General features: G+C 36.8%; 2 protein-coding genes across 3 annotated transcripts; both read left to right on the top strand.

The window, feature by feature from the left end:
• Nucleotides 1-1593: 1593 nt before the first annotated feature.
• On the top strand, nt 1594-3543 carry LOC137102591 (hepatic lectin-like). Its single transcript, XM_067482258.1, has 5 exons — nt 1594-1628; nt 1729-1829; nt 2069-2220; nt 2329-2453; nt 2544-3543. The coding sequence occupies exons 1-5, from the start codon at nt 1594-1596 to the stop codon at nt 2749-2751; spliced, it is 621 nt and encodes a 206-aa protein (XP_067338359.1). The 3' UTR covers nt 2752-3543.
• A 2035-nt stretch (nt 3544-5578) lies between these two features.
• On the top strand, nt 5579-9905 carry LOC137102299 (hepatic lectin-like). 2 transcript variants are annotated; one of them, XM_067481711.1, is made up of 6 exons: nt 5579-6008; nt 6531-6608; nt 6822-6893; nt 9065-9216; nt 9326-9450; nt 9541-9905. In XM_067481711.1, exons 1-6 carry the CDS (start codon nt 5837-5839, stop codon nt 9746-9748), a joined length of 807 nt encoding a protein of 268 aa, XP_067337812.1. In that variant the 5' UTR covers nt 5579-5836; the 3' UTR covers nt 9749-9905. The 2 variants fall into 2 exon arrangements, with proteins under 2 accessions (XP_067337812.1, XP_067337885.1); XM_067481784.1 differs by lacking the exon at nt 5579-6008 and adding an exon at nt 6024-6444.
• The last annotated feature ends 1021 nt before the right edge of the window (nt 9906-10926 follow it).

Below are 10926 nucleotides of genomic sequence, written 5' to 3'. Positions count from 1 at the left end.
AAAACGGATTATGTATAAATAAATAAATAAACTGAAGTTAAAGTTGATCAATGACAATAGAAACAGCTTCCGTTGCTCTGTTGGTAAAACAAACTGTGTCCTGCCACTGTAACAAGTTAAAGGACTAATTACATGCTCTAAACTGTGCTTTAGCTTCAAAAGTACAACTTTAACCTAATTGGGCATTATAATAATAATAATAATAATAATAATAATAATAATAATAATAATAATAATAATAATAATAATTATTATTATTATTATTATTATTATTATTATTATTATTATTATTATTATTATTATTATTATTTTGTATTATTATTATTATTATTATTATTATTATGTTACTCATAAATAACTCATTAATAAAACATTTTTTAAATTATTTGTTTATTTTTGGTAATAAAAAATAAACACACATGAACTTGATAATGTTGATGACATGAACATAAAAATATATTGTGGATTAATTCCAGGTGTCATGTTTTTGCAGAAATCCACTGTTTCCCTCATGTACAAACTCAAAGAGAGAAGAACTTCAAAAGCACAATATCTTTTAATTTACTTCTATAAATTTACAAACACTTTTAAATTATGAAGTGTAATTTAGCTAGTAGCAATAATAAAATCAAATTGGGGAAAAGGTAAAATTTACTAGATGAACTTCATCTCTACTGCACAACAATTTCCATAATAATAAATAGAATAAAAAAGACATAAAACAAGAACAAACAGAAAAAAACCAGCAGGAATCAGTTTTTAAAAGATGTTTAATTTTAATTTAACTTCTAAAGTAAAACAGATGATAAAGATGGCTGCTACAATAACAAGAGGAGGCAACATATGCAGCAGGGACATTTTCATTTGTTTTAATTCGGAGAGAAGAACAAATTTAACATGTTCAAATGTTTATTGTAAAAATTAAAAGTCTGTCACAATATTAATACACTGTGGTTCCTGCAATGAACATGTTTAGTGTCAAAACACAAGGGGAGACAAATTCTGCATTAGCATCAAGTTTTGCAGAAGGGAGATTAGACTTGTAGTGTATTTTTATTTGGAGACTAAAGTTTAACATGTGTTTAGAAGCTTATTGTAGGACTCGAAAGTCGCTCATGAAAGCCACTTAAGAGAGGTTCCTTATGAACTTGTTATACCACATGCACAAGACAACTCCTAATAGATCTGAGTTGTTGTTAATTAGGTTTTGATCATTTCCAAACCAAGAAAACTCTTCAAACAATGAAAGAAAACAATGAAACAATGATGAAAACTCTTCAAACATTGAAAAATGAGAATGAACCAATGATGAAAACTCTTCAAACAATGAAAGAAAACAATGAAAAAATGATGAAAACTCTTCAAACATTGAAAAATGAGAATGAAATAATGATGAAAACTCTTCAAACAATGAAAGAAAACAATGAAACAATGATGAAAACTCTTCAAACAATGAACGAAAACAATGAAACATTGATGAAAACTCTTTGACAAACATTGAAAACTGAAAACGAAGCCATGAAGAAAAATCTCACAGGTAAGACTGTCAGGGTTTGAATCTGTACAACAATCTTTCATCTTTATTTCCAACAAATGACCAACATTAATAGATTATTTTTTTACTTTTTGTTTGTTTTCTGATCTGCTCATTTGAAAAAATTGTAAACAATTGTGTTTTTGTTGAGGTTCATAAAAAAAGTGATAATTCTGATAAATGATTGATTAAAGTAAAATCTTTTTGTCTTCTTTCATAACAGAATGTCTCTCTGAAATAAATCAATGCACCAGGCTGCAGCCTATGTGCCCAGAACCTACTGAAGTTAATACCAGTAAGTTATGGATTTGTCTTTTTCACTGATGATTAATAAACAGTAATAAATAACAGACACAGTGAGTCAGTCAGTGATGTATTTATGTTGCACTAGTTCAGACTGTATACTGCAGTAACTGGAGTTGTGAGATAGTAAAACTGCATCTGTAAAAGAGAAAACTTCACTTTCTCTGATTGTCTCAGTTAAAACTCAAACTTGTGTCACCTGACTGATGTCTTTGCTGTAAACTTTTACAGATGAACCATGTCAGAAGTGTGAAGAAGGCTGGGAGCTACATGGAGGAAAGTGTTATTATTTCTCCAACAATCGTTCATCCTGGAAGCAGAGCAGAGAAGAATGTGTCCATCATGGAGGAGATCTGGTTAAGATCGACAGCAGAGAGGAGCAGGTATAAAACACTGCAGCAGCTTCATGTTCTCACATATTTGATCACATAAGTTTTATTATCTCAGCACAGAAAAGTCACAGAGTCATTTTCACTCCTCTGATTTTTCAGTCATTCCTGGAGGAACGTTTGAGAAACAAAATGAATGAATCTGAGGACAAGTTCTGGATCGGACTGACAGACTCAAAGGAAGAAGGCAGATGGTTGTGGGTGGACGGATCAAAACTGGACACAAGGTTTAACTGTTGTAAAAACCAGTTTGTTTATCTTTAATCTCAGTTTTACCAGTTTTATTGCCCCTGATCTTTGTGTGTCACATCTTTTAGTTTGACTTTTTGGAGCTTTAAGGAGCCAGACAACTGGAACGGAACCAATGGGAAAAATCCTGATGGAGAGGACTGTGTGAGGATGGGGGAGAAAGCAAGAGCTGTTGACCTGAAGTGTTGGTTTGATCAGTCCTGCAACAACCCTCACAAAAGTATATGTGAGAAAGCAGCACAAACTATATGTTATGTTTGTAATTGTAGTTTGTAATACAGTGAAGCTTTAGTCATCAGCTCCATTAACAATCTCAATACAGGATGCAGAACATGGAGCAATGCTGTTTGTAGAAAACTAATGTCACAAACAATGTGAGATGTTGCAAACATTTAAAGATCCACAGTCAAAACTAAAAATACTCAGTTTGATCTTTTTTCACTAAAGAAATTCTGTGACCCTTTAAAAAGTCTGTAAGTCACATCAACATCAAATCTATAATTATACAAAATGTCTCCTACTTTGTCTAAATCGGGGCCTTTGAGTTTCCACATCAAACTTGTCTAAGTTGCATATTTGATGATGAACTGGTTTCTTGGTCATAATCATATATTCACACATTAAACTTCAAAACTTAAGATGAGCACAGAGAAACGTTGTTCTGTTTCCTCTGCAGATCAAAACAGCCTGAAAGTGTCAAAATCTGCATAAATCTCCCTTCAGTCAGAAACATGTTTAGCTTCTGTTTTGTGGTCAGAATGATGTTTGTGCAGAGTTTGACTCTACAAGGAAAGTTTCTCTTAGTTTGTCTGACTTTATAACCTGAAGACATCATTTGTTCAGTCAGTGAGAAGCTGGAGCTGATGACCAGTGTTCTAACCTGTTAAATCTCTTGATGCACAGAAAAAACTGCAGTTTTCAAAGACAATTACATTTTATAAAACTACCACATGTAAAAAAAGACCAGAGGACAAAGACAAATACTGAAGAATCAACAGACTTTTAGTGATGTTATTAACATGTGTTTCAACAACCTGCTTTGCTCTAATAATGGATAATAAACTATGTTTGTTCACACAGTCTAATTTTTCGTGTTCTCATTTTAAAAACTTGTTCCATGCAAACATTTAGACAAAGATGCTACAGTTCATAAAAACAATACAATGTTTTAGACATAAATTAACTGTAGATATAACATTGTTGTATTATGTTGTGTGTAGTAAAAGTGAGTATTTATACTATTAGTACAACAATCCTGGGGGTTTCAGTTTCAGCTATAGAAACAAGAAAAACATAAGTAAATATTCAGAAATCTGGTTTTTGAAGTGATTCTCTGCTTGAATATTACATTTAACAAGACCTGAACATTTTAGATTTCTGCAGGAACTTTATTTATGAAACACATGTGGAACAAATCTGAACCAGAATTAATTCATAGTATCAACATTAATAATATTTCAAATATTTTGTTTTCTTTGTGAAGTACTATGGTACAACATGTACATTTAGGAGCATTTACTTAGTACTTTAACTTGGGAAAAGAATTTAAATGGGTACATCAACCACTACTGGAGCAGGTTGTTAGCAACTACTTCCCTCTTTGCTTGAGTACTAACTAACTAAAAACTAAAACGCTTTGTGTCCGTAAAAAAGGTAAAAATAACCATAAAAAACTTAAAAACAACCATAAAAAAGAAAGTAGCAGTTTAGTTACAAGCTAAATAAAAATAATGCATAATAAATAACTGTGAAGCAAGAAACAGCATAAACCTGAGTTTGGGGAAGTAATTTCTTGTCCATCTTTGACTTTACCATCAGTTTCAAGTGTTTTTTGACAGGAAACTGATCTTTGACACTGACAGTCTCTTAGTGTTAAAGGGACATGTTGATAGAAACTTTATGAAGAGAGAAATTTAAATGTGAGTTCTGTGTAAAAATGCTCATGTTTTTTTCTTACTGTCTCTATTAGTGACTATATAAAAGTAGATTTGTTTTGAAGTGATATGTGAGGTTAAAAAATGATGAGCTCATATAAATTATTATCATAGTCAAGAAGCAGAAGAAACAGGGCAGCGTGTTTTCTGCTGCTGTTGGTGAAACACGTCATCTTTCAGTTACAGGGGTCAAGTTTTAAAGTGTTTCAGTGTCGACTCAAACTTTAAAAAGCTTGTTGCTAACCTCATTCTCACTTCTACAACATTAAACTGAACAGAAATTTACTTCCTCTTCTTTAAGACCATAGTTAGAAGCTAATGAAGTCAGTTCACTAAGTGGAAACAGTAGTCAGTGTTTTTACTGTGTAGGTTTGAGATATTCACTGATCAGTCAGAACTATAACCACCTGGTGGTCTGAATGTTGTGGTGGACTGAGGTCAGGATGGGAAATAAATAAATGTGGCCGTGACCAAGAATCAGAGAACACACCACAGCACAACTTCACCCAAACAGACTAGAACAGATGGCTGCTAACAGGTTTTACCTTAAACACACAAATCCACAGTTTGTTTAATCTGTCTGTTCCACACACACACTGGGAGCAAGGAGCTGAAGAGCAACCTGTCCCAGGTGGGACTGGCTGACCTGTAGGGAGGGGGGAAGCCTAACAAGCCTCATCTGAAGCTTCATCAGGATTTAAGGTAGACTGGCCTTTAAGGTGGACCTGTGTCCACTGCTACAGATGGGACTGAGAACAAGCTCAAGATTCAGCAGAAACTTTATGAGACACATGTAGATGTTCACATACATGGTATAAACATCATCCATAGTGTTTGAAGTTACTTTGTGGAGTACTTACACTTTTGTACTTTAACTAGTTTTTTAAGCATGTACTTAGTAGGTAAACAACTTAAATGGTTACATCTACTAGTGATGAAGTAGTTTTTTTACAAACTTTGTGTTTTTCCCCTCATGAATAAAAAAGCAAAAGTGTTACAGTCAAGACAAACATAAAAAACAAAAAGTGGCAGCACATAATAACTGTCACAATAAACCACAGGGGATCTGAAATGAATTAATGAATATTAGTCACAGTGGTGATGGTCGTGGAGACTAACAGCCGAAAGAGCTACAGGATAAATTGTCCAATTGTTTGTTTGTGCTATTAGCAAAATCTTTTGAATAAAAATTTGTGTGTCAGTGCTGAGGTGGAAAAACCAGTATTTTTAATGCAATGAGTAAAAAGAAGTGTCTCCAATGTTAAACCTCAGAACTTGATTTGAAACAATCAGCAGCAACAAACTGAACCCTTCCAGAGAAAACAGATTTAGGGTTGAACTTTTTTCAATGGACAGTGTTTGATGAGGTAAAATCAGAAGGTTGTTATCATTTCTGATGACGGCTGCATTTTATAGAAGAGCTGCTGATGTTACTGTGTCCACCCTCTGAACTCTTCTGTGTTCTCACATGTGTCTCCTCTAAATGTTCAACAGGTGAAGCTGCTGCGAACAGAAGGTCAAAGGTCACATCAGAGAGAGTGGCCCTGCTGGTTCTCAGTGGTCTCCTGGCAGCTGCTGCCATTGTCATTTACCGTCTCTGTGAGTTTGTACAGTTTTATTCATGTAGTTGTAATTTAAAAATGATGTAAGTAAGTAATAAACAAATTTGCTCTTTTGGAACAAAAACTCTTTTCAGTGAATTCTTATTAAATAATCATCATCATTATGATGTAATATTTGGGGCATCTGCAGCTCAGTTGGTAAAGGCAGTGGTCCACAGACTACAGGGTCAGGGGTTTGATCCCTGTCCCTGGTTATATGTCAAAGTGTCTCTGGGCAAGACACTGAACCCCTAACAGCCCATTCCCCTCCCCAGCTGTGCAGTGCTGGTCCAAGCCCAGTAGAAATTGGGGAGGGTTGCGTCAGGAAGAGCATCCAGAGTAAAAATTGCGCCAAATTAACATGTGGACAATGATCCGCTGTGGCGACACTGAACTAACAGGATAAGCAGAAAGGACAACAACAACATTGTGATGTAATATTTGAAGGTGTTTCTTCTACAGTAAATAACAAATTGTCATCACTGTATATTACAAAGAACTAACATTTACTGATTTTCAGCTTTTGATCATTTCCACAACAAGAAAATTCTTCAAACTCTGAAAACTGAAAACGACGCCATGAAGAAAAATTTCACAGGTTTGTCTGTAAGAGTGTGAAACTGTACAACATCGTTCGTCTTTATTTCCAACAAATGACCAACTTTAATGCATTTTTTTTAACCTTTGTTGGTTTTCTGATACGCTCATTTGAAAAAAAGTGCAAACAATTGTTTTTTTCTGTTCATAAAAAATTGATGATTCTGACAAAAAGATTTAATTTTAATCAGTAATTTATCTTCTTTCATAACAGAACATCTCTCTGAAATAAATCAATGCACCAGGTTGCAGACTATGTGCCCAGAACCTACTGAAGTTAATACTAGTAAGTTATGGATTTGTCTTTTTCACAGATGATTAATAAACAGTGATAAATAACAGACACAGTGAGTCAGTCAGTGATGTATTTATGTTGTACTAGAAGTGGGACACTGAGAGGACTGAAGAGAGTAGACAGGAGTACAGGGAGATACAGCGTAAGGTGAAGATAGAGGTGGCAAAGGCCAAACAAAGAGCATATGAGGACTTGTATGCTAGGTTGGACACTAAAGAGGGAGAAGTGGATTTGTACAGGTTGGCCAGACAAAGAGATAGAGATGGAAAGGATGTGCAGCAGGTTAGTGTGATTAAAGATAAGGATGGAAATGTATTGACAGGTGCCAGGAGTGTGATGGGAAGATGGAAGGAGAACTTTGAAGAGTTGATGAACGAGGAAAATGAAAGGGAACAAAGAGTAGAAGAGGTGACTGGTGTGGAGCAGGAAGTAGCAAAGATTAGTAAGAGTGAAGTGAGGAGGACATTGAAGAGGATGAAGAGCGGAAAGGCAGTTGGTCCTGATGACATACCTGTGGAGGTATGGAAGTGTCTAGGAGAGGTGGCAGTAGAGTTTTTGACTAGTTTGTTTAACAAGATCTTGGAGAGTGAGAGGATGCCAGAGGACTGGAGGAAAAGTGTACTGGTACCAATTTTTAAGAACAAGGGAGATGTGCAGAGCTGTGGCAACTACAGAGGAATAAAGCTGATGAGTCACACAATGAAGTTGTGGGAAAGAGTAGTGGAAGCTCGGCTAAGGGCAGAGGTGAACATTTGTGAGCAGCAATATGGTTTCATGCCTAGAAAGAGTACAACAGATGCAGTATTTGCTTTGAGGACACTGATGGAGAAGTACAGAGAGGGTCATAGGGAGTTGCATTGTGTCTTCGTAGATTTAGAAAAAGCGTATGACAGGGTGCCGAGAGAGGAGCTGTGGTATTGTATGAGGACGTCTGGAGTGGCAGAGAAGTATGTTAGAGTGGTGCAGGACATGTATGAGAGCTGTAAGACAGTGGTGAGGTGCTGTAGGTGTGACAGAGGAGTTCAAGGTGGAGGTGGGTCTGCATCAAGGATCGGCTTTGAGCCCCTTCTTGTTTGCTCTGGTGATGGACAGACTGACAGATGAGGTTAGACAGGAATCTCCCTGGACTATGATGTTTGCAGATGACATTGTTATTTGTAGTGAGAGCAGGGAGCAGGTGGAGGAAAATCTAGAGAGGTTGAGGTCTGCTCTGGAAAACAGAGGAATGAAGCTTAGCCGCAGCAAGACAGAATACATGTGTGTCAATGAGAGGGACCCAGGTGGAATGGTGAGGTTACAGGGAGCAGAGGTGAAGAAGGTGCAGGATTTTAAGTACTTAGGGTCAACGGTTCAGAGCAACGGAGAGTGTGAAAAAGAGGTGAAGAGGCGAGTGCAGGCAGGTTGGAACCGGTGGAGATAAGGAGGCCGAGGTTGGAGCTGCCAGGCAGGAGGTGAAGAGGCGAGTGCAGGCAGGTTGGAACGGGTGGAGAAAAGTGTCAGGTGTGTTGTGTGACAAAAGAGTATCAGCGAGAATGAAAGGAAAGGTGTTCAAGACGGTGGTGAGACCAGCAATGTTGTTCGGCTTAGAAACAGTTGCACTGAAGAAAAGACAGGAGGCAGAGCTGGAGGTAGCAGAGCTTAAGATGTTGAGGTTCTCTTTGGGAGTGACGAGGATGGACAGGATCAGGAATGAGTACATCAGAGGGACAGCTCATGTTAGATGTTTTGGAGATAAAGTCAGAGACGACAGATTGAGGTGGTTTGGACATGTTCAGAGGAGAAACTGTGAATATATCGGTAGAAGGATGCTGAGGTTGGAGCTGCCAGGCAGGAGGTCTAGAGGAAGACCAAAGAGGAGATTTATGGATGTAGTGAGAGAGGACATGAAGTTAGTTGGTGTGAGTGAAGAGGATGCAGAGGATAGAGTTAGATGGAGGCACATGATTCGCTGTGGCGTCACCTGAAAGGGAGCAGCCGAAAGGAAAAGAAGAGTTCAGACTGTATACTGCAGTAACTGGAGTTGTGAGATAGTAAAACTGTAAAAGAAAAAACTTCACTTTCTCTGATTGTCTCAGTTAAAACTCAAACTCTCTCTCTATGTGAATCAAACATAAAGAGTGATTTTGTCACCTGACTGATGTCTTTGCTGTAAACTTTTACAGATGAACCATGTCAGAAGTGTGAAGAAGGCTGGGAGCTACATGGAGGAAAGTGTTATTATTTCTCCAACAATCGTTCATCCTGGAACCAGAGCAGAGAAGAATGTGTCCATCATGGAGGAGATCTGGTTAAGATCGACAGCAGAGAGGAGCAGGTATAAAACACTGCAGCAGCTTCATATTCTCACATATTTGATCACATAAGTTTTATTATCTCAGCACAGAAAAGTCACAGAGTCATTTTCACCAACTCTGATTGTTCAGTCATTCCTGGTGAAACGTTTGAGAAACAAAATGAATGAAGCTGAGGACAAGTTCTGGATCGGACTGACAGACTCACAGGAAGAAGACAGATGGTTGTGGGTGGACGGATCAGAACTGGACACAAGGTTGAACTGTTGTAAAAACCAGTTTGTTTATTTTTAATCTCAGTTTTACCAGTTTTATTGACCCTGATCTTTGTGTTTCACATCTTTTAGTTTGAAGTTTTGGAGCGGAAAAGAGCCAGACAACTGGAAAGGAACAAATGAGGTAAATCCTGATGGACAGGACTGTGTGAGGATGGGGGAGAAAGGAGGAGCTGTTGACCTGAAGTGTTGGTTTGATCAGTCCTGCAACAAACCTCACAAAAGTATATGTGACAAAGCAGCACAAACTGGACGTTATGTTTGTAATTGTAGTTTGTAATACAGTGAAGCTTTAGTCATCAGCTCCATTAACAATCTCAGTACAGGATGCAGAACATGGAGCAATGCTGTTTGTAGAAAACTAATGTCACCAACAATGTGAGATGTTGCAAACATTTAAAGATCCACAGTCACAAATAAAAATACTTTGCTTTGAATCATTTTGTGTCTGATGTTTGTGCAGAGTCTGAATGTACAGGGGAACATTTCTCCGAACATTTCTCACTTTCTCACAGATTTACAGCCCAAATATGTTTTCTGAGACGTCAGTGAGAAGCTGGTGGGACAGGGATGGTTTGAAAACCAGCAGGACAGGGGCTCTAGAGGACTGGAGTTAATGCCCACTGTTTTAATAGTTATTAATAAACTATGTTTGTTTATATACTATCTAGTTATCAGCAATTTCACTATGAAAATGTTTCCTGAAAACATTTGAGAGTCAATATCATCAGAAAGTGTCTTTCAACCCTCACAATACTCACATATTTTGATTTTAATTTACCATTCACTTTCTGTCATGTCATAAATAGTAGACACTCAAGTATATAAGAAATATATTATCTGAGCTCCCACACATTATTTTAGACAATTATGGGCCATTTTTCAGAGCATAAACCATGGGATATGTCCACCCTGTCATGGACATACTGTATATATTACTGTTAAATACATTTTCATTGCAATATTAAGCAGTAAATGATACTTTCTGAAAGGTATAATGTCCAGGGTTATTTGTTTGCTTTTAAATTATAAATACATAAAAGATTTTACGTAAAACATGTGTTTTTAAAGAAACTCATATAATTTGCACATGTATTTTTTTCTTATTTGGAGAAAAAAATTATATTTGGACACACCTAGCTATTGAACACACTGGATTATATAGGTATGTTTGAATTATTATTTTAAATGTTATTTGAAAAGACCAAGATGACAGGGTGGACAAGCACACGACGGGGTGGACACAAAGCAGAACACAAAAAGCAATGACAAAATATGGCAATGAAACATTTAATCAACTTAAAAAAAATAAATACACAAATTAAATTCTCAATCACATTGATATAACGAAACACTTAGAACGGCCTGCTGTAGGGTCATGTCGTCGAATTGGGGAAATGGAGCAGAAGGCCAGAGGTGACTGGTCTTCAGCAGTGTAAAGTGACCCTGTATGGAGAG

This window comes from Channa argus, chromosome 1 (assembly GCF_033026475.1).
Source record: "Channa argus isolate prfri chromosome 1, Channa argus male v1.0, whole genome shotgun sequence".
Lineage (NCBI taxonomy): Eukaryota > Metazoa > Chordata > Actinopteri > Anabantiformes > Channidae > Channa > Channa argus.
Note: the sequence above shows the minus strand (reverse complement) of the source record. Positions and strands in the feature narration are given on the sequence as shown.

What these genes read in the sequence shown, in the direction of transcription:
- LOC137102591 (XM_067482258.1), top strand. Translation starts at nt 1,594, where the DNA reads ATGACCAACATTAATAGATTATTTTTTTACTTTTT. An exon ending in ACCTACTGAAGTTAATACCA is followed by an intron (nt 1,830 to 2,068) that starts GTAAGTTATGGA and finishes AAACTTTTACAG; the next exon opens with ATGAACCATGTCAGAAGTGT. An exon ending in GGATCAAAACTGGACACAAG is followed by an intron (nt 2,454 to 2,543) that starts GTTTAACTGTTG and finishes CACATCTTTTAG; the next exon opens with TTTGACTTTTTGGAGCTTTA.
- LOC137102299 (XM_067481711.1), top strand. Translation starts at nt 5,837, where the DNA reads ATGTTACTGTGTCCACCCTCTGAACTCTTCTGTGTTCTCACATGTGTC. An exon ending in ACCTACTGAAGTTAATACTA is followed by an intron (nt 6,894 to 9,064) that starts GTAAGTTATGGA and finishes AAACTTTTACAG; the next exon opens with ATGAACCATGTCAGAAGTGT. An exon ending in TCGACAGCAGAGAGGAGCAG is followed by an intron (nt 9,217 to 9,325) that starts GTATAAAACACT and finishes CTGATTGTTCAG; the next exon opens with TCATTCCTGGTGAAACGTTT.